This window comes from Elaeis guineensis, chromosome 4, assembly GCF_000442705.2.
Source record: "Elaeis guineensis isolate ETL-2024a chromosome 4, EG11, whole genome shotgun sequence".
In the NCBI taxonomy this organism is placed as follows: domain Eukaryota; kingdom Viridiplantae; phylum Streptophyta; class Magnoliopsida; order Arecales; family Arecaceae; genus Elaeis; species Elaeis guineensis.
In genome coordinates, this window is record NC_025996.2 from 5,440,990 (window position 1) to 5,463,800 (window position 22,811).

The following is a 22,811-nucleotide window of genomic DNA, read 5'->3' on the forward strand; positions in this document are numbered from 1 at the left end:
CTTTAAAATCCTCCATGCAATCCATTCTTTTTAACGTATCCATGGCACAACCAAACTCATCTGAGAAGCCGAGTTGGCAACATCATAATATCCCTCTATAGAGTATCGTTACATATATATATATATATATATATATATATATATATATATATATATATATATATATATATATATATATATATATATATATATATATATATATATATATATATATATATGTATGTATGTATTTATCTATATATATATATGTATGTATGTATATATATCTATGTATGTATATGTACATATATGTATGTATAGATATGTACACACACACACACATATATATATATATATATATATATATATATATGTATGTATGTATGTATGTATGTATGTACACACACACACTCACACACACATATATATATATATATATATATATATATATATATATATATATATATATATATATTTATTTATTTATGTATGTATGTATGTTTACATACATACATACATACATACATACATATATATATATACATATATATATGTGTGTGTGCATATATATATATATATATATGTATGTATGTATGTATGTATGTATATATATATCTACACACACACATCTATATGTATGTATATATACACATACATACATACATACATACATATATATATATATATATATATATATATATATATATATATGTGTGTGTGTGTGTGTGTGTGTATACATACATACACACACACATATATATATATATATATATATATATATATATATATATATATATATATATATATGTATGTATGTATACATACATACACACACACAATATATATATATATATGTGTGTGTGTGTGTGCGCGCGCGCGCGCGCGTATATTTGTATATATATGTATCTATATATATATATATATATATATATATATATATATATATATATATATATGTATGTATGTATGTATGTATGTATGTATGTATGTATGTATGTATGTATGTATGTATGCATGCATATATATACGTACATATATATATATATGTATGTGTATATATATACATACATACATATACACACACATATATATATACATACATATTTTTATTTTTTTTAAATCAATTCTTTTCCCATTTTTGTTTTTTTTATGGTGTTTTTTTTACACCAATTTTTTTTTCCAGATATTTTTTTTAAAAAAAATAATTTGAAATGGGGATAGTAATTTGAAATGATATTTTTTATTTAAATTAAAGTTAAAAATTTTATTTTTAAAAAAATTTAATTTATAATTTTAATTTTTTTCATTTTTCCCTTTTTTTCATTTTTTTATGGCATTTTTTATTTGTTTTATTTTTTTAATTCAAATTAAAATTTTAATTTTTTTTATAATTTAAAATTTTAATTTTAATTTTTTTTCTATTTTTATCAATTTTTTTATTTTATGATATTTTTTAGGTATTTATTTCTTTTATTTAGAATATTTTTTAAAAAATTAATTTAAAATTTGGAAAGTAATTTGAAATGATGTTTTTTATTTGAATTAAAATTAAAAATTTTATTTTTTTAAATTTAAAATTATAATTTTTTTCTCATTTTTTTCCATTGTTTTTCTTTCTTATGGTATTTTTTATTTTATTAATTTTTTAAGATATTTTTTTTAAAAAAAATTAATTTGAAATGGGGAAGGTAATTTGAAATGATGTTTTTTATTTGAATTAAAATTAAAATTTTTATTTTTTTAAATTTAAAATTATAATTTTTATTTTTTTCATTTTTTTATGATATTTTTTATTTTTTTAATTTTTTAAGATTTTTTTTGGAATATTTTTAAAAAATTAATTTAAAATGAGAAAAATAATTTGAAATAATATTTTTTATTTGAATTAAAATTAGAATTTTTATTTTTTAAAATTCATTCAAAATTATAATTTTTATTTTTTTTTATTTTTTTATGATATTTTTTAAAAAAATTAATTTGAAAAGGGGATTGTAATTTGAACGGATGATTTTTATTTGAATTAAAATTAAAATTTTTATTTTTTAAAAAATTTTAAATTATAATTTTTATTTTTTTTTAATTTTTTTTATGGTATTTTTTTTACACCAATTTTTTCAGATATTTTTTAAAAAAATAATTGAAAATGGAGATACTAATTTGAAATGATGATTTTTATTTGAATCAAAATTTTAATTTTATTTTTTTTAAATTTAAAATTATAATATTTATTTTTTTATTTTTTTTAAAAAAATTAATAATTGAACTCGCCATTTAAAATGATGTTTTTGAAAACACTATTTTAAATGACATTTTCAAAAATATCATTTTAAATGATATTTTAAAAATACCCTTTGAAACGGTGATTTTAATTTTTTTTTTTAATTATCCACATGAAAAAAAGTGATGACGTGATTATCATAAAATATCATTTTGATTGATCTTTTATGTGGTTTGCATTATTTTTATAAATAAATTAAAAATTAAATTATTTTTATAAATAAATTTTTTTAAAAAAAATTATTTAGATAAAGTACTCTTTGACTTACCTTCTGTTTTTGTGTTGCAGGCAACGTCTGCAACCAAATTGTTCAGTATTTTGGGTGAACGCGGTTACTTCTTGTACCAAATAAAAAAAAAAAAAGCCCTCGTTTGACACGAAGTGCCACATGAGCAGGCGTCTAACATATTTTGGGCCGTCGAGAACGAACTAGAAATTAAATATTTTGTATCTCATCCATCTACGACAATCTTTTCTCCCGAATCTTTTCAAAATTGTATTCTTCTTTTTTTTTTTTTTGATTCATTATTTTTCCAATTGAAAGAGGTACCAATTAACCATCTAATCTACCTATTGAAATATTGGTTTTCTATATTCTAATTTGTTGAATGAAGATTACTTTGTAGTGGAAAGTGTTGTTCTGTAGCTATGCATGATATCTATAAGTCAAAGCTAGCCTAAAGTAGGGGAATAATTGAGATGGAAAGCTGTGAAGCAATGCGTAAAGCAGCTTGACATTCTTATAAACATTGAACTGTTAGTTCTCTTGATAGATCACGTACAAGAGGTAAACAAACTTTATTAGCCTTTGCTTCTGAAATATTAAATTAAAAAAAAAAAAAAAAAAAAAAAAAAAAAAAAAAACATAAATGTTCAAACTGAGAGGAGATCTAAACGAGGAGGGAGAGTAGTTGGCTGAAGGGATCACAATAAAGAGGGAAGGTGGCTGATAGAGGGCAATCCCAGCTAAGGACCTGATTGGAGTATAAATTCTATAAGAACCAGGTCTGTTGGCCCATCTACCTTGCATTTGCTAAGAGCATGTTCAAATCCAGCCCAATTTCGAGCATTTGGGTTGCAGGGAGAATAAAAAGACTCCCATAGGATTCGGACTGGGTGGATTTGATTGATACAGAGTCAAAGTTAAATAGGCAGCCCAGTCCATCAACCCTACAGGATTTGCAGTCCAATCTTGTAGGAATATCCAAATAGGTTCTGAGTGGGAGACTAGTTGGTGGAGGGTGATCCTAACTGAATGGAAGGCAAGCTGGTGAAGAGTAATCGAGTGGGAGACCTACTGTCAAAGGGTGGTCCAGGTCAAGGGTGATTCGAGCGACATAAAGGCTGGGAGATGGGAAGAGCCATACTGAAAGCTAGAGAAGATAATGGTGGCAGGTAGAACCATTTAGAATAGGAAATGGGATGGTTTTGTCTCCTATGTTTAAGGGTCTAATCAAATGGTTATGAAAACAGCCATCCACTAATCTATTAGGGTAACTCCAACCATAGATGTTTGTTTTTACCGAAAAAAATGGTATTATCTCAGTTGATTTGTAAATATGGATAAGGCAAGGTTTTACATATAATTTTGATAAAATGATGCACGTGAACAGTGATAGTTGTGGAACATTGGATTAGATTAATGGGATAAGATCACTCTCTAATCTCAAAGTATTTCAGTCCCTGTTTACAAAAGCTGCTCCATTGTTAGCAGGAACTTATCCATTATGTCAGTGTCTTCGATGCTGAGCTGCAGAGGAGGCACAGAATTCTTACTCAGGATCAAACACTACTGAAGAAGGTTTACCAGATGATCCAAGCATCAGCCTATTCTGCAAAAGATTTATTGGAGTCCACACTCTTGTTATTGAATTAAACTGATGTTTAAAATTGCACAGGATAAACAAGCAAATGACAATAGATGAATCCTTTTTGTACATTAATTTATACAGCATTAAGTAGAAAATTACAAGTGGGTAAAAACTACTGGACATCTATTTCACTGTATAGTTATTCTATACTTTTCCGCTCCTTTAAAAGAACGGTTGATGGTTACAGTTGCTGAAAACCCACCTCGGTTCTACAGCTTTGGATAGAGATCTGGTGTTTGACTATGGATGATTGCCACCGCTATGGAGAACGACTGCAGAGCTGAGAGAGTTGACTGGAAGTAAATAACGTAGAGGTTTTCACTCGAATTCACCAGCTTGAGCGTTGGTTCACCATGCTTTGCACCCTGAGAATTACGAGCATATTCAAAGTTGCATCAATGCTCCTTTAGAGACATGGAGAACAAGAACAGCAGTAAAGCCACATCCTCTCCTTCCCCCAACCCAAACAAAAAAAAAAAAAAGGGAAAATACCTTTACAAACAATTAAAACAGTTCTATATTTTTTTTGATGATATAAAATTCCAAACATCAATAATACACTAGAAATTGAATGATGATGTATATATTTATTATATACATCAGTTTCCACTTCTCAGATATGATAAGAACCATGCCTTTTGGAAGTTGTAAATTGAGATCCAAGGGTTCTTTCAGACTGACAAGATACACCTTTTAGTTGTTTCATTAGGATGTAACTCTTTATTTTACTCAAAGCACCAAAAAGTTTGTCTAGACCCAGACATCACGTAATGGTACTTTGGTGATACTATGGCAGGATTAGAGACACGAATAAACCTAAAAGAAAATGCAAATGTGAATAAGAAGACATCTTATGCAATGATCTCCAGGAAGAGTGAGACAATCAAGAATCAGGGAAGGCATATAGTTAGCAAGGTAATCAATAATCAGAAACCACCTGTTACTGAGTCAGAGACCAAATGATAAAATAGGTAAGGAAAAAGGTGTATTGTGTAACAAAAAAGACATATGAGTCAAGATAAGTGTCCACCCCAAGAGTCAGCAATGTTATGATGTTTTCAGAGATGAGTATGAAACGAAGTAGAAAATATCGATGCAACTCAAAAAATTTAGACCATATAAATAAATTTAGAGATGAGTATGCAATTCTACATAAAGTAGTACAACCATGTAAAATGAGTTGATCATCCATAAACAAGACACCGATACATGCAACCGCCAGCATATGCAATAAGATAGGACACCAGACGTCAAATTCAAAGGCTCAAAAGAGGAGGCAGAAACAGAATCACTGAGGAGGAATGGTGAGTCTCAGAAAAATAATTCTTAAGCACTTGTACACATTCAACAAGATTAACCATGAAAGGTGCAATCAACAACACAAATACAGTCATGATCAACTGGCTAGGTTCTAGTTGAAGATTGGGAAGACAACAACGAATTAAAATTGCAGTCAAAACAGTAGCTTCTCGTAACAAGGGAAAATCCAGAGTTGGCAGTCAACAGAATCCACACTTCTGAGTTACCCAGAGACATACAGAATCACAAGCATGGTGCCTAAGAAAAATTAGAAATTTCTTAGGCATCTATCATGTCCTACAAGCAGATGAATCCAGACCACGAAATTTTCAAAAAAAAGCACCAATGAATACATAAGATGTTAAGTGCAGGGGCCAAAAGGAAACAACATAATAAGAAAAAAGAAACAATTTCTTACACACCTCCATAAACAAGTCAACTGAGTTGCAGTCTTCTTGTGATTCCTCCGGCAGCAAATTTTTTGAATGAATACAGTTGTTGTTCAGTACTGTCAGAGGACACCCAACATCCCACCCACCACAGTCACAATGTCCACCAGACCTCCATCTCTCAATAAGACCGGATGGGCCACCAGTTCTGGTAATTGGACCACCATGGAAACCAGCTGGAACTAAAACATTCATGCTCCTGCCAGATTTCCTTGAATTTCTCATAAGATTTTCTTCTCTGTTTTCTGAAGCGGATGAAGGCTCTCGACAATTATCAACATGACCAGCTCTGTTGAGAAAGCTAAGACCCCAACCACCACTTACTGCCAGGTTATTGCTATCATGCTGATGGTCTTCCACAACTATTGCGGCCAACTCGAAATTGGGTGGGAAATCATCTGCCAGCTGATTCAAAGCAAATGATTCATCAATACTGCTCACCTTACCTATAAACTCTTCCTCCAAACCCCCAGATTGAGAGCTTGCTTCACCAACTTTGTGAGTAGATACATGCTTGGATGAATGACTTGGTCTAAATATTCCTGCCACCTTTTTAGAAAATCCCTTGCTCTTCATAAGAGGAGAGGAGGAACTTTGCATTTCTTTGAAATTCTCTTTATTAGCACCAAACAAGACAAATTCGGTTTCCACGAATTTAGATCTATTTGATTTCAGAACTATAGTACTTGATACCTTCATCTTACCAACAACATTTGAGGCACCATTGACATGGTTTCTTGGATCCTTTTGGCCATCAGTTTTAGAATGAAACAAGTACATGTAGTCCATGGTCCTGTTCACTGAGGACTTGATCTTCAGAGGATTTGCCAAATACAGTTCCCTCGGATCATCATTCAGAGAGAACACAAATTGAGGAGTCCCACTCTTCCACACACAGCGAACAAGCCCTGTTGAAGGAAAGTGGTGTGCAGGTGAAGAGGACTGATATGAACATGGCAAGTTTGTAGTTGAGCAAGACAGAATCAACTCTTCAGAGAAGTTAGACATGGTTTTTCGCTTCCCGAAAGGAATTACTGCCATCACTGGCTTTTGTGATGAGGTGTTAAAAAGCCCAGAAGGAGCACTTGTCAACTCTGAGGATTCTATTTGTCTGGTACTGGTCGATCTTGATCTAATGTGTGCCATGGTATCATCTGGATTGCCTAGCTCGAAGAAAAGCGACCTTTTTATCAGGGTCCTTTCCTCGACATATGCCTCTATAGAATCAAAAACCCATCGCCCTGAAGGACTCACAATTACATTCACTGAACGAGCTGCTGGAGAGCATTCAACAATGAAATCACCCAGATCATTAATATTCCTTGTTCTTCTTCGCAATTTTAAGCTTTTGAACATATATCTAGCATTCACTGGGATGTTTAACAGGGATTCTGTTCTCCAGAAGATTTGAATAGAATCAGAACTAGGTTCTGCCGATCCAATGCAATGCTGTGCAAACTTCCTATTGGGACGGACATAATTGATATAATTTGCAAAGATGAGCTCATCGCCGCATGGACATGATTTCTGGTTACATGAACAATTTTTTGATTGCCCAACAGCCAAGATCAAAGGTAGTTTCCTGCCGACCTTATCAAACATCCCTAATTTAAGTTCCGGTACAGCAAAATACAAGCAATTGTCTTCTCCCAACCTTCTGATGCTGTCTGAACTACAAGGTATGGCATCTTCATCTTGGAATACTTCCGGCTCAACCAAATATACACACTTTGTCTCCATGATTGACAGGGCACATCTAGTTACTGACCATGTAAATGAACCCCGACTCATCTGCATTTCATAACATAACATCAAGTTAAAGCATTAACGAGATGCAGCTACATAATCTTAAAAATGCATTCAACAAGTGCAAAGAATTTCTTCTTTTCAAATTGCAACCATTACCAAAACATTTCAGTAGCATAACAGTCATATAAAACTCCCTAAATTTTGAACGTACAACCTTTTGAGGATTCAGATTTCATTTAACCTTAATAGCACAGCGCGCGCACAAAATATTTGGTTTGTCCAGAGGATGCAGCATAAGTTTCATAGTTCGCAGGCATATATTTCTACAGAAGAAACCTTCATGAATACACAAGATAGATGTCGCCGCCCATGCCAGAGGCCTTAATCCTCATCTCTATTTTTCACTTTGAGGACCGCATGGCAGACTGGTGGACCCAGACGGAAAATCTCCTTTTCCCAAACAATTATTTGGAATAACATTTCGTTCCATGATTCCTCCACGCGCCACATACTTCTGGTATTGGTAATAGACAAAATGGATCGGTCCCCCACAAATACCGGAACGAATTAAGACTCATACGCATTCATGGTTTACTTCTATAGAATTACTGCTTCACTGATTTAGTGGACCTGCTCGCCATCCTTTGTCATGGAATCTACTCTGATCATCAAAACATACACAAAAAAGCAAGAAACTTTGTTTTGTCTCTTTGGAGTTTATTCCAGTGGCTCAAAAACATAAAAGTCATGGACAAACAGTCATTATTGCTGTGATACGAATAAACGGGCTATCTTTTGGATTGAAAATGGAGGTGGTGCTAATTAATTTGGGAAGTTCAATTGCAAAATTCTATCCACTTGGCAGATTACAAATGTTTACGTATACATGTATGTTTACATGGACATTAGGTCATTTAGTGAATAATAATATAATTTTTTTTAAAAAAAAAACAATGCCTCTTTCTTCTAAAGAAGTAGAAATAGAGTATAAAGCCACAAACTGCTCTACCATCAAAACTAAAAGAATTCACAAATGCTACGTCTGTTCTACCAAGCTAGGATTTAAAAATTCTGCAAAACTATGTTCAGTCCCAATATGGGTCTCTAGATTTAGTTTTAAAGGACAGCTCTGGATAACAGCAAATACAATTACATTTCCTTAGCCTTCAAATGACACCTTTCAGTGTCCACATAAAATAGAAAGATCTTATCCTTCCTACCCTTCTAGATAAAAGAGTTATAACACAATATTGCACATACCAAAATACATACGTACACTAAAAATAGACGATACACAAAGAAAAAGTGGAATATTACGTTTTTTCGGGGAAATTATGGCTAATCTCAAAAGTTCAGTGGTTACTTTTAGTTTTCAAAAGAGAGAGAGGATGTTGGGAAAGTTTTCCAGCTAATCTCGAGCAGAGGACTAAAGCACCCACACCCTTTACTCAATGCTAAAAGGGAATAAAGACGATGCTGAAGTAAAGAGAAGAACAAGAACAGATTCCTCACCTCAGGTATGATAGAATCCAAAGCTCGCCGAAGCTCCCCAGAAGCTGCGACACCCGCTCTTCTTTTATTCAGAGAATGGAGAAATGAGACGTAGGTTTTTCCAGAAAGGAACTTCCTTGTGTCCTTATAAGGTCCAAATCTTATCAACCAGAAGAACGAAGACAAAAAAATAAAAAAGGAGACGGGGTAAAATAAACACTTTGTGGAGAAAAAAAAGGGTTCCTGACTAAGACAAGACAGAGAAAATATTAGACAAGGAAAATTGCTAAATGAATACGAAAAAAGAAGATAGAAGCAGATGAAAGACGAGTGTTTTACCCTGTTTGTATGCTAAAGAGAGAAGAGAACATGAGGAAGGTAAAAAAAAAAAAGAGTCCTTTTTGTTTTGACGCAGAACAGAGGATTTTCTCCTACAACAACAGAAAGTAAGAAGAAAACAGAGAAGAAGAAACTGGTATATATCGTTAACAAAAATATAACAAAACTGGTAGAGGTAAGACTACGACTTTTTCCCTGTTTCTGCTCTTCATGTAGAAAAGATGTTCAGAAAAGCAAGCCAAGAAAACGACTTATTTCTGATAAAAGCACAATGGATTTTCCTTATAGGTAAACAAGAGAAGGGAAGAAGACAACAGAAAATAGGATATGCAATAGAGGAACAAGATACTCCTTTCCCCTGTTTCTCAACTATAATATACAGAAGAGAATACAAAGAGGAAGGCCGAAAGGGACTCTTTTGGTGAAGAAGATGGAGTTTTCCTCTCAAAAAACTGACAACAGAGAAGAAACAACAGGGTGGAGTCGGCTTCTATCCTCAGCTTTCTCGACTTTTCCTTCCTCTCTTCCTTCCCTGCGTAACGGGTGCCACCACGACCAAACGATCCAATCACCACGAGCAACTGCAATCCTCTAAACCACCATCACTCCCACCATTCCATTAATAGCAGTAAACAGGGAGAGAATAAGAGAGAGAAAGAAAGCAACCGTTAGGAAAAAAAAAAAAAAAAACGTCGTTTTAGCGTGGAAGTGCCATCTAAACCTCACCCATGTGATGGAGCGCGGACTGACGCATCCCACTCCCCAAAAACAAGGAATTTTTGATAAAAAATCATCAAGATAATCTTTTTGTTTCTTTCTTCTGCTTCACTCCGGCGCCGATTCCAGTCAACAGGGAATCCATGGCCTAACTTGACGGGCGAAAAGTAAATAAATAAAAATAAAAAAAAAGGAAAAAATTAAGTGAGAGAAAAAAGAAAAAGAAAAAATTTCCAGGCTGGCTTCGGAATCGGAGGTGAAGTCACTGACACGAACGTGTGTCGCTTTCTGTTCCCACTTAACCCGCCCTTATATATTCCTTCTACGCCGCCCCTATATATTCCCCCGGGAATTACAACCCGGGGAATGGTGACCGGGGTCTCAGGTCCTAGGGGAATATATGGGTGGCCAACAAGTATTCTGATTCTGTTTTGTTTTGGTTTGTCGTCGCGAACTTTGGGACGACCGGGGTGTGTCGGAAGATTCAAACATGGACGGCGAGAGAGAGCCGATCACGGTCGTCCTTTCTGTTCCGAGCGTGATTTGATATCGTTGGTCATGGGTGGCTACATGTCATGTCATGTGGTGTTAGTTATGTCGGATGTGGGCGGTGAGGAGGAGCGCAAAGTACGCCGCTAGCCCCATCCACCCACTTGTGTAGCTGTGTTGCTCCAGGGTTGATAGCCATTAGGGACATTGTGCATTAAAAATGTGATAAGAGGCAAACGCAACGGAAACTACCATTAAAGTTCGAATATGACTTGATCAAAAAATTAATTTTTCTATTTGCATTGATTAAAATTAAATGTAACCCATTGGTGAATATATACAATCACGAAACTGCGTGCATTACGTAGAGAGATATTGAAAATATAAATATAAATTTTTATAATAGAAAAATAAATAATTTTTTAAAAAAGAAAATATAAATTAAGTATATTTAATACTTAATGATCATTCAATCATATCGACTAGAATGTAAGTTTTTTTTAAAATTTATTTTTATATTAAATTTAAATGAGACTTGGTAAAAAAATAATTAAGAAGAGTTTCTTGTAGTTCTTAAAATAATTAATAAGAGTTCTTATATTTTCTGATGTAATTAAGCAATTTTTACCTGATAGGCATATATATTTTCTTTGAGAATTCTTTTGTATGTCAATACGACTCGATGAAAAATAGTTAAGAAGAGTTCTATGTTTCCTAAAATAATTAATAAGATATTATATATTTTTTAAATTAATTAAGAAATTTTTAGGTGGAAAAACATATTTTCTAAATAATTAAGAAGCAAGCTTCTTAAAATATTTCTTTCCTCTAAGAATTTTCTTAAATGGATGGCTTCAAATAATTTTTTTACAAATTTTTTATAAAATAATTAAGAAGAATTCAATACTTGGTGATGTTTTCAATGGCTATCGCTGCGTGGGAACTCTAAAAAAATAGATTCAAATATTTTTCAGTGTGCATTCCCAGAATATCACTCAACGAAAATTAAATAAAAAGATGAGCACTCTACGTGGGAAATCAAAATGGATGGCTTCAATTATTTCCTAAAATTTTTGTGCTTTCTTAAAATAATTTATGCATGGGGAGAAGTATTTTTTCCAAAATAATTTCTATATAGGGACTATAAAGGGAAGTCTTTTTATTAATGCATTTTTTAAATAATTTTAGATATTTTTAAATAGATTTCTAAAATATTTAGATAAGCTTAACATATATAAATACATTTAACAAAGTCAAATAATTTTAACTTATGTACTTGACTTTTTTTAAAAAAAATTCTAGATATTTTAGACAATCTTTCAATAATTTTTCTTCTGATTTTCTTGAATTTAGGAAGGAAGTTAAAGTTTCGTTGCCTGGTGATATTTTTAATGGCTTCCAATGCATGAGAACTCTAATAGATGGATTTTGCATCCCTAAAATAATTTGGATATTTTCTAAATAGGGCTCAAAATTAAATAGTAAAAGGTTCAGTATTTTCTAAAATAATTAAGAAGAGTTTCTATATTTCGTTAAATAATTAAGAATTTTCTATATGGAGAAAAAATATTTCTGAAATAATATAGAAGCAAGCTTCCTAAAATATTTTTTTTATTTAATAAATTTCTAAATTGATATCTTCAAATATTTTTTTATCATATTTTTTTTTAAATAATCATGAAGGTTTTAGCACACAATGATATTTCTAATGGCTTCCAATGCACTGGAACTCTCATGGGAGCTTTAAATGGATGGCTTCAAATATTAACTAAAATTTTTGCACCTCCCTAAAATAATTTATACATGGGAACAAATATTTTTTTGAAAAAATAATCTCTATGCGGGGATTATAAATGGACATCTTTCTATCATTTCATTTTTTGCTAGAATAATTTTAGATATTTCTAAACATATTTATAATATATTTAAATAACTATAATATCTTAAATAATTTTAGCATATCCAGTTAACTATTTTTAAAGTTTTTCTAAAAAGTTTGGATAATTTATCTATGATTTTCCTTCTAAATTTTGGTGAGAGTTTTTCTTTCTCCTTTCTCTTTAATAGCTAGGTAGGGGCCGTGGGGGTATAGATAGATAGATAGGTACATTATATATATAATTTGCTATGATCACTCAACGTACATCTTGTATTTTCTGAAATAATTAAGAAGAATTTTTATATTTTGTTAAATAATTAAAAAATTTTGATATAGAGAAAAACTGTTTTTAAAATAATACAGAAGCAAATTTCCTAAAGTAATTCTTTTTATCTCATAAATTTCTAAATTGACGTCTTCAAATAATGCTTTTCTCACATTTTTTTTAAATAATCAAGAAGTTTTTAGTACATGGTGATATTTCTAATGGCTTCCAATGCACTGGAACTCTTATGGGAGCTTTAAATACATGACTTCAAATATTATCTAAAATTTTTGCATTTCCTTAAAATAATTTATGTATGGGAACAAATATTTTTTTTAAAATATAATCTCTTTGTGGGGGTTATAAGTAGACATCTTTCTATTATTTTATATTTTTAAAAAATAATTTTAGATATTTCTAAATATGTTTATAATATATTTAGATAACTATAATGTCTTAGCTAATTTTAGCATATATAGTTAACTATTTTTAAAATTTTTTTAAAAGTTTTGGATAATTTATCTATGATTTTCCTTCTAAAGTTTGGTGAGGGTTTGAGTTTTCTCTCTCTTTTCTTTTTTTTCTTTTTTTTGAAAACACCTCTCCTTTCTATTTAATAGCTTGGTAGCGGCCATATGTGCATAGATAGGTAAGCAGGTACATTGTATATATAATTTGCTATAATCACTCAGGTTGTATTTGGTAACTAGCAATCTATCCAAATTGCTAGCAATTTAAAGTAGGCTTATCAAATTACTGTATTTGGTATGTCTTTGGATGGCAATCCAGATTGCCTTAGAGAGGAATGGTTATCCAAATTACCATATCTTTGGTAATCTTGCAACAAAATTTTTGAATAAAATTACCATCATCAAAAAATCCAATAAAACCTCTCTTTCTTCTTGTGAAGCAGCTCTTTGGCTCCCTCTCTGTCCAACTCTTCATTTGCACTGCCGTTGTTGCCGACCTCCTCACCACTGCGACCCCGCCTACTCTTTCTGTCGTCTAAGTCCATAGTATCGTCCATCTCCTTTGTCTCCAACAATACCAGCAACAACATCTCCATCCTCCACATCACCATGGAGAAGCCGTAAATTACTGGGGGAAGGTGGGGAACTGCAGAGAAGCCATGGGCTACCGGGGGTGCATGGGGGAGCCATGGCATCGGGGGGGCGACGCTAAAGGAGCCGCGGCATCCAGGAGAGGGGCAATGCGCAAGGAGATGGGGGTGCGTAGAGGAGCCATGGCGTCGGGTGGGCGGGTGAGGGAACGGGAGCCACAGGCAGTGGGGGTAGAGGTTTATGGGGGATAGAGAGCGAAAGAGATATAGGCCCTAGAGTGAGCGAGAGCCACGGGTAGCAGGTGTTGGGGGGGCGGTGCGGAGGAGCCGCGGGTGGCCTGGAGAGGGGGTGCGAAGGGAGATGGAGGAGGGACCTAGGGAGTGGGGTACGGAGGAGCCATGGATGGCACCGCCCAAGAAGGGTGGTGGGTGCGGAGAAGCCACAAACAGAAAAAAAAAAAAGATATAACAATAGAATATTTTTTTTAAATAATAAAATATATAAAAATAGTGGTGGTGTTGCGGTGGTGATGAAGAAGATAAATAAAAGGTGCAGACGAGATAAAAATCGAGATGTTTTCATCCTTTCATCAAAAAGGAGAGAAGCAATCAAATTGAGCATCCTATTATCCTCTTGAAAAACATGTTTTATAATATATGGAGTTAAATTAATTGATATTTTTTTATGAATATATTTTAATTAAAAAAGATAAAAATTATAGTCACCCACCGGTGGCGGTGGCAACAAGGGATGGCGATTTGTGGTGACGGTGGGGGTAGTGGCCAGCAGCCAAGCACGTTGCAGTCTGGCAGCCATAATGTTAGAATGATATTGAGTGTAAATTATAGTATATAGATTTTTAATAAATTTAACTTGAGATTTTTTAAAAATTTGATTTCATATTACCGATAATCTGATTATCATACCAAATATATCAATTAAGATTCTCAATAATTTTACTGCAACATTATCCGTGTGTACTTAACACAGTAATCAACGTCACTTGCAATTTAATAATGACAATCTTTTTTGAAGGTAATCCAAATTATCTTTCAAAATTGTCTGGTGATGCACCAAATGCAACCTTAATGTATATATATTGCTAGTTGATATGCATACAGTTACAGGTAAACAGACTAGCAAAATTCTTCTAAGTGGTTCCCATATACCAGAGGATGAAGGTCCATTGAATTTTGTATCTGCTGATTCTTTTGGCATTGATTTGAATCAAATTTGAAGACATCCTCCTTATGACCCAAAAAAAAAAAAAAATCCAATAAAGGCAAAAAATAAACCTCTTGGGGAGAAAGGATTTTTTTTTGAAAATATGAAAATAAAGTAGATTTTTGTCATAAAATGTCATGGGAAGATGCCATTGGTGAAGGCAGTGTGGATTATCATAATCCGACCCATTTGAAATTCTTCATTGGTTGGGCATTGTTTGGCGGATCAGGTCAAGGATTACATGGTGTCTGGATTTGATCTCTATCCCACTTAAAGCCACCATTCCCCATAGCGTTTAACTTCTCATGCGCCCAGCTATGATAATCTCTTTTAAATGGCTTTCTGGTTAATTGGGAGTGAGTGACTAATCAAAGCATCCGGCCATACATCATATTTCACCAACCAAATCACCCATTTAGTTGATGCGAAGACTTTGTGTGTACTGCAAGGGTGTGCATTTGCAAACACCTCGACAATGTTTGAACTTTGAAGGTACTTTTAAGTGACTTAAAATTACAGTATTCTTGTTTCAGGATTTGGTTTGTATCTTTCGCAATGACCAATCTTTTTTTTTGCAACATCAATGATTGGATCACACCTCATGGAAATCTCAAAGCATCCCAAAGTCTTTCAATCATCTATCTGCATATATCCGAAAGCAATCATTGGACGATCCAACGGTTGATTCATGCGGAAAAAACATAAATCCTTCTTTTGCATGAAAGACGCAACCCCTGCCCCTTATTCCATGGTATGAATCTTTAACCAAAATTTACCATTACGTGACGCGTACTAAAAAGATATGAAGTTGGTGTTAGCTTAGTTTCAAATACAAACGCATGTGAAGATACCCGTGAATGGAAGGACAATGCTCTTTGAAAGTGCCGTTGGTACATTTTAGTGCAAGTAATTTATCACCCGTCTTGCTCACCAGCCATGCCCTCATCGCTCCACTTGTGGCGGGTTTTTATGATTATTATCTCCTCGAGCATGGCAGCACATGCACGCGATCGGAATGCTGGACAAAGGTAATTAAGTTCAAAATAACACTGACATTTGCATGGTAGCCTCTCTATACAATCAAAACCGCTGCTCCACAACATATTGTATATTCTTGAATGGCCATCATCAAAAGATGGACCATCATCAAATAACATACATCATATATGACACGATGTACGTACGCTCATGAATTGCCTTGTTTGATGATGCCCATCCATCTCTTGACAGGGACTATCTATGGTTGCACAGTATTCTACTATATACTATGTGTGTATGGTAGAGCTTCCATGTGCTCCTCTATATCAAGGCTGGGGAAAATTGAAGCCACTGCATATAGTCCATATTCTCTTGACAAAATCAATCCAGGAGACTGGAAATTTGTCCGTAACTGAAATGAAATGAACAAGGAATTGAAAAAACTTCCCATCGGGATGTCACCATCACATTACCTACCTTTTTCAATTAGGATGGTGGTCATGCAAGAGCCGGTGCTCAATCCTTCAAGCTGATAGTGGCGAGCAAGAAGTGGCTAACAGTTGGCTTCACAAGAGCTGGTGGTGATGCTGGTGGCGTCCCACATTATTGACCTTCGGGCTATATCGCAAGCTGATGATAAGCCAAGGCACCAGAAAGTGGCAGGGGTAATGGGATTTGAACTTCGGAAAATAGTGGGCTTGTAGCCCACTTTGCCAGTGTCCCACGGAGTCTACCTGTCCTTCCTCTTCTCAAAATCTTGATTTTTGAGACCCCAATTTGTCTCAAATAAAAAATCCCTCAGTTTCGGAAACCGGATCGGACCAACTGAATCCGAGAAACAAATACTATTAGCCGCACTAAATTATTGATCGATGATCGCTCTAAAACTCTTTGCTGCCTTGTTGGTCAAAGTTGGAGCAATCGAAACCGGCAATGGGAGGGTGATGAACCGGACAAGACAACGTTCCGGTTCGCTCGGCACCAGACATCCACCTTGGAAAAGGTAATATATTAGGGCACTGCTGTGCCACTCCACCATGGCTCTTTTTAAGAATTGATGATTGCTTGTGATTGAATCAAAGTTAGTGGATCTCTCTGACTTTAGCACACCCATCCACATGGTGTTATATGTATACTTTTTAAAGGTTCATTACGTCTTACCAAAAAAAAAAAAGGTTCATTACGGCCTAAGTATTGTTTATGCTCGAATTGTGACGCAAAAGGATGGCTGGGAGAACTCGAGAAGGATTTGACCTTTTTGTGCTGTGATAGCTAGGGTTCTACTTTCAACTTTAGTAATGGAAGAAAAAACAATAACCAATCCATCCAGATCGGATCTCTGGCGGCGAGAATGATCTTCTTTCATTACATTCACTATTTAGGTTTTAAAGCATTTTGAACTCCTTTATTTATCATTTATCTGATTGGGTAAATCTTGAAGGACTCAGTTTACGAGAAATTGAGGAAAGAAATATGATCAATGAAAAATTAAAAATTTTAGATTATAAAAAAAATTATTTTTTTTTACAATATCAATAATTGAATTACGCAATGATCACTTCAAAATTTATACAAATAGATAGAAGAAAGGAATTTAGATATCTTAAAACTTATGCAATATAGGATCGGAAATTTGATGTCGTGAAAAAATATCAATCATTTTTTTGCGCCAAAGATACGATCTGAACCTGTGTGGCGTGGGCTAGATGTGGAACTGCAGGCCTTTTACTCTGCCAGCTGCCAAGTCATTTGTCTGAGTTGATGAGGCAAGACTGGTGTCTGTACCTGGTGACCTGGTTGGCCTAATGCCTTTCAAGCTTTTATGCTCATGTTAAGCCAAGGGTTTCTTGTTTCCATGAATTTTTAGGTGTGACACTGTTTTGGCTTCACGTTAGCAAGCTTCAGTCAGCCACATCTCTCAAAAGAGTAGGTCCCAACTACTCGAGCTACGGCCCTTTTTGGAATTAATAGGCCACCAATATTTTGTAATTATACCTTGTCCCGGTCTCTATGTCTTGGTACGTGAGGAAAAGCATTCATTTTTGTGATCTTTCTGCAATGAAATTTTTTTGTGCATGAATATCTAAAATGAAAACTTAAACAACTAGCATACATGTTTCTTTTTTTTGATGAATACATGGGATGGTGAGACGACAGAGACCTTATTCGAGTCGGATGAGATCAAATCTAGCTCCTCTCCGGCTACATCGAAGGTTAGAATAGTCTAGCCCCTGCCTCTATAAAGTCATCCTCTACTCTCATGGTACACCACCGTTGAATTCTCTCTTTCCTCTCTCCCAATTTTTCATTGCCACACAACCTTGCCCTGATGATGGCTAAATCTTACAGGAAATGAGAGGTGCAATCATCCAAACAAGAAAAAAGCGCTCAGAAGGAGATTTTATATTCTAATCCTTACATTTAGGTTAGATCCTATGACAAGACATATCAATAGAGGGAAAAATTTGGATGCAAAATTTGAATGCAGATATGGGACAAGGACCGTCAGAGTTTTGGAGGAAAAAAACTCAAAATTTTTCTCTCTCAATTTTCTTCGCTCCAAAATCCTTAGGAGATTTCGTTTAGGTAGTATTTGATAGCCAAAATAATATTTTTGAAATAAAAATATCAATTTTTTGAAATACCTATTCACCATCCCTATTCGAATTTTATGTTAGATTGAAAATCTGCGGGGTCCATCGGGAATAAGGTGATGTTATTTATTTCCTAATTTAAAATAAGATATTTTTTTCTTATGATGGACCTAGAATAAGTTATTCTATAGTCCAACATGCAATAGCTTAAACCAAGTAGAAGGGAATAAGATGCAATTAATGTACCTTTGACTAAAATTGCTAAACTCATGGACCCTACCGTCATTTTATAGTATGTCTAGGAGAATAAGGTGAAATAAGTTCTTATTTCATTTTATTCCCGACAATCAAATACTACTTTAGATTTTAGTCTCACATTGGAAAAGGACAAATTTATCGTTGTATTTGTAAACCATTCCCCTCTTTCCCTCTATCTTTATTTGAGGGGTATTGGGGAATGTAGATTTTATATTTTACATGTAAGTAATTTAGAAAATATATATATTTTTAAAATAATTTTTGGTTCGATAAAACTCTCTTTTCAAAAAAATTTTTCCTAACAGGTAACATTGAGGAATTAAAGAAGGATCAAGACTACTGTTATCCGATTGTAATCCAATCGGTTCAGCTGCGTCTCTAAGTAGCGGTGAGTGACCAATTTTATCATGAGCTCCACTCTAACCAACTTGTGCCGGATCCAAACACCTGCATGCTACTAGTTAGGCATATATAGCAAGATCAGAGAAAATAATCTCACCAATATGATGCTTCAAGGGGCCACATAATTACCCTAGCATTTTGTTGCACTGGGCTTCAATCCTTCAACCAGAAAATATTAAGTTTTTCGAATTTCCTTTCCTCGAAGCTAAACTCCATATGATTTTATGTATTGTTTTGGGGTGGTTGTGCTGTACCGTTTGGGCTGCAGTGCATCATGAAAAGAAGTCCAAGGTTTGAGAGATTGTCTATTGGAGAGGCCACCATCTGTTGATGGGGGGATATCCTGGGAAACTGATCCAAAATATCATCTAATCGAACCAAAGATCATATCAATTAATGCAGAGAGGGAGAGATGTAGGATGCTGAGAATTCCGAACCTACTTGCAGTTGGTTCATACCGAGAGCTGTGACTTGCAACCAGGTCTTCTGGAGGTAGAAGATTGTTTAGCGGTAGCTGCTCATCATCCGTTCCTTTCCAACAAGTACTCGTTGGTGCTCAACCAGAATTGCTGGGAACCGTATTTCATACCCCCGCCATCGGACACGGGAGAAACATATTCCAGAGTTTGAATATATGGAACAGCATATCAACCCCTTTTGTTATGTTTTTCTTTTCTAGCTTTGTCATTTTATTTATCTTTCTCCGATCATGGATTCATTAAACTGTTCCAGATCGATCATAATTATAAATTTATTTTTTATGTTAAGATTATTTAATTAAAATATTTTATGCAACCAAGATAATTTTTTTCTTGTTTGTTAACCCATCTTTCATCATAAAAAATCTTGTTCAAATATATTATATGTTACAATTTATTTTTTATATTCATATTCTTTCCCCGAGCAGTAAGTGTACATGTTTCTTGCCAATGATACCAGAGATCTATATAACTCAACTTAATTAAGCCTTGATCTTAAAGTAGTTGGATTGGTTATGTGAATTCTTTTTCTTCATTCCATACATTCCAGACTCATGCTTACTCACAGATATTGAGATTATAAATTTTTTCTTTATCACTTTATTTTGTATGGTTTTCAATTATTAAATTATCTTTTTGTACTAATATATATCTTTGTTCATGTCATACATATTCAAACTATTTGATAATTCTTCCCTCAATTTATTCTGGACTGGTATTATCTCACTCTGAAAAACTTTATTTTTTTATTATATATTTTCTGTAGTATCATGTATCTATATCAATTAATATTTTTGTTATTTCGATCATATCCATCTTATGCATACATTATTTTCTAATAGTCTAATAATTTGTACCATGAAGTTTAACCGGCTATATTATTATTTTATAATTTTTTTAGCTTAATAAATATTTTATAATTACTTAATATCTTAATTATACTTCATTTTATCCATTTTTTTTAATTTTATGCACAACATTTTTTTCCTATCCCATCTCTTTTATATATAATAAGATATTAAATATCAAAAATAACCACTCATACAAACTTTATCTATGATCATCAATTCTTACTCCATATTCATCTCTATTTTTTATTTTTATTAAAACTACATTAGCAAATTTTTATGTAATTAAAATTTTTGTATATTTCATTCAATTTGATACCCTCACGTAAACGGTAGGGGTGACTTATTTCAAGTTATTTAAGCAAAAAAAGAAAAGAAAAAAAAAAGCTTTCAAATTTTTCTTGTTAACAGTAAATTACTATTTCTATATTGTTAAGAAATAAGTCAAAATAAGTATTATAAAAAAAAAAAAAAAAAAAACTCCCGAGGGTTGGGTAAGGTTGTCACCTCCCCATGCGATCCGATTAATCAAGCTCCTCTCCACCTCGATCAGGGTCGCCGACGGTCGACGGCGCCATCAGGGTCGGCAAGGATCTCCAGAATCCCCACTCTCCTTCCCCCAAAGTGATCCTCATCGCCTCCATGGCCTTGATCAAGGGCTACACAGCTTCGAAGCGCGACATTCCAACGGGAATCAACCCCGGGATCCCGCCCCCACCACCAAGATGCCCAGAGCTTATCTGGGCGCCGTGAATTTGTTCGGATAACCGATAGCATGGCTTTTCTCCGATGGATTTCTAGGGTTGGGGCTTCTGAAGGACGGCTACAAGTATTCCAAGAATTTCTTGAAAGTTCTTGAAGGGTTTGCCGGCTTGCTGCAAGTGGATTCGGCTCTCAAGAATGGCATCGATGCCTTGGGTTTGCCGGTCAGGAATGTGTTTGTTGTAAGAGAGCTCAACCAATGGATTGTGATCGGATGGCCGGGTAGGAGGCGCAATGCGTGGGGCTTTGCAAGGAGCATCGATATGAGGTATGGGGCTTTTTTGTGTTATAAAAGAACAAAATTTGATAGTGATGGTAGATATGTGAGAGATTTCCTGTGTAGAATCTTGCTAAATTAGAGAGAGCTGTGATTTTTGGAATGCCTTCGGAGTTGTGTCTTTTCAAATTGCTACGCTTGTCTATTCCTGTACATGAGGTGATTCCAATGACTTCGCTGTAGTTACTGTAACAATCCCTAGTTGTTTGCATGCATAGAAGCACAGAAATTGTCGGTGTTCGAAATCAGTCCAGTTTCTCAATTGATTGGTGTACGTAATAAGGAAATTGACACTGTCAACTTTCTTGTTTGGGTGCTTTGAGCCTTTGACTCTCCATTACCTACCACGAGTCATGCAACTTCTTTAAATATGTTATTGGGCTCAACAGAGGATGAAATCTATTAGTTCATTGAGATAATTATTTAGGTTCCCACAGTTTACTGGATCTTTGTTACAGTCCAAATCGCTCTAGCGTGTACTTAATCATATCCACGACAGATTGCTTGTGACACACTTGCTGAATTTTCCAGCATATATTTTGCTGAAATTTCAGAATCTTTCATCACTCAGGATTACGTGATCCATAATAAAGGATTTGGTTCTATAGCTTTCTCTTCCTGTCGACGATACTACTGGCACTGTCGGTCATGTCCATGAGCATACAGGCAATAAGATGATGCTTTATACCTCCTAAGCAGACCCTTGATCTGAGGTGGATAACGGGACATCTGTTTAGAATAAGAAGGGGAACAACTTGAGCAGAACAACTGCATGAGTTTATGAAAAATTCCAACGAGCAAAAGTTATTTGTATTTTATGAAAAATAGTGCAAATCATAGGTGTCATTTCCTCCTGCATAAGAATGACCAAAGAGGTCAACTTTATTGCTTGCAATTTAATCATTTGTCAAGGTAACTTTTGAAACTTGCTGTCTCCAAGAATCATCCAAATATCTTTCACAGAATGGGGAGCATTCATGGCTTGTGCACCAAGTATCTGCTCGTATTTCCATTGATGAAATATATTACTTTGCTGTTCCTTTTCATAAATGTCGTGCCATCAAAACAAATCCGAGTCTAGAACTGGTTCTTCACCAAATTAATCGACGCCGAAATTGCCAGG

The 22,811-nt window shown here is 34.1% G+C and overlaps 1 protein-coding gene and 1 pseudogene across 4 annotated transcripts; one reads left to right on the forward strand and one right to left on the reverse strand.

Annotated features, from left to right (window-relative positions):
- Window positions 1–3,910: 3,910 nt before the first annotated feature.
- On the reverse strand, window positions 3,911–10,295 carry LOC105044185 (uncharacterized). 4 transcript variants are annotated; one of them, XM_073255376.1, is made up of 4 exons: window positions 7,867–8,338; window positions 5,850–7,667; window positions 4,331–4,493; window positions 3,911–4,084 (listed from the first exon to the last, which is right to left on the reverse strand). In XM_073255376.1, the coding sequence occupies exons 1-3, from the start codon at window positions 7,927–7,929 to the stop codon at window positions 4,338–4,340; spliced, it is 2,037 nt and encodes a 678-aa protein (XP_073111477.1). In that variant the 5' UTR covers window positions 7,930–8,338; the 3' UTR covers window positions 3,911–4,084; window positions 4,331–4,337. The 4 variants fall into 4 exon arrangements, with proteins under 4 accessions (XP_073111477.1, XP_073111476.1, XP_029120103.2 ...); XM_073255375.1 differs by having other exon boundaries at window positions 3,911–4,089; XM_029264270.2 differs by lacking the exons at window positions 3,911–4,084; window positions 7,867–8,338 and adding an exon at window positions 9,138–10,295 and having other exon boundaries at window positions 4,160–4,493.
- A 10,882-nt stretch (window positions 10,296–21,177) lies between these two features.
- On the forward strand, window positions 21,178–22,811 carry LOC114914094 (uncharacterized; annotated as a pseudogene).

Bases quoted from the DNA above. Each gene is read 5' to 3' on its own strand.
- LOC105044185 (XM_073255376.1), bottom strand. From the start codon at position 7,929: ATGAAACTTATGCTGCATCCTCTGGACAAACCAAATATTTTGTGCGCG. The intron at 7,668-7,866 runs GTTAAATGAAAT...TATGAAATGCAG, and splicing joins GCGCGCGCTGTGCTATTAAG to ATGAGTCGGGGTTCATTTAC. The intron at 4,494-5,849 runs GTGTGTAAGAAA...CGTAATTCTCAG, and splicing joins CAGTTGACTTGTTTATGGAG to GGTGCAAAGCATGGTGAACC.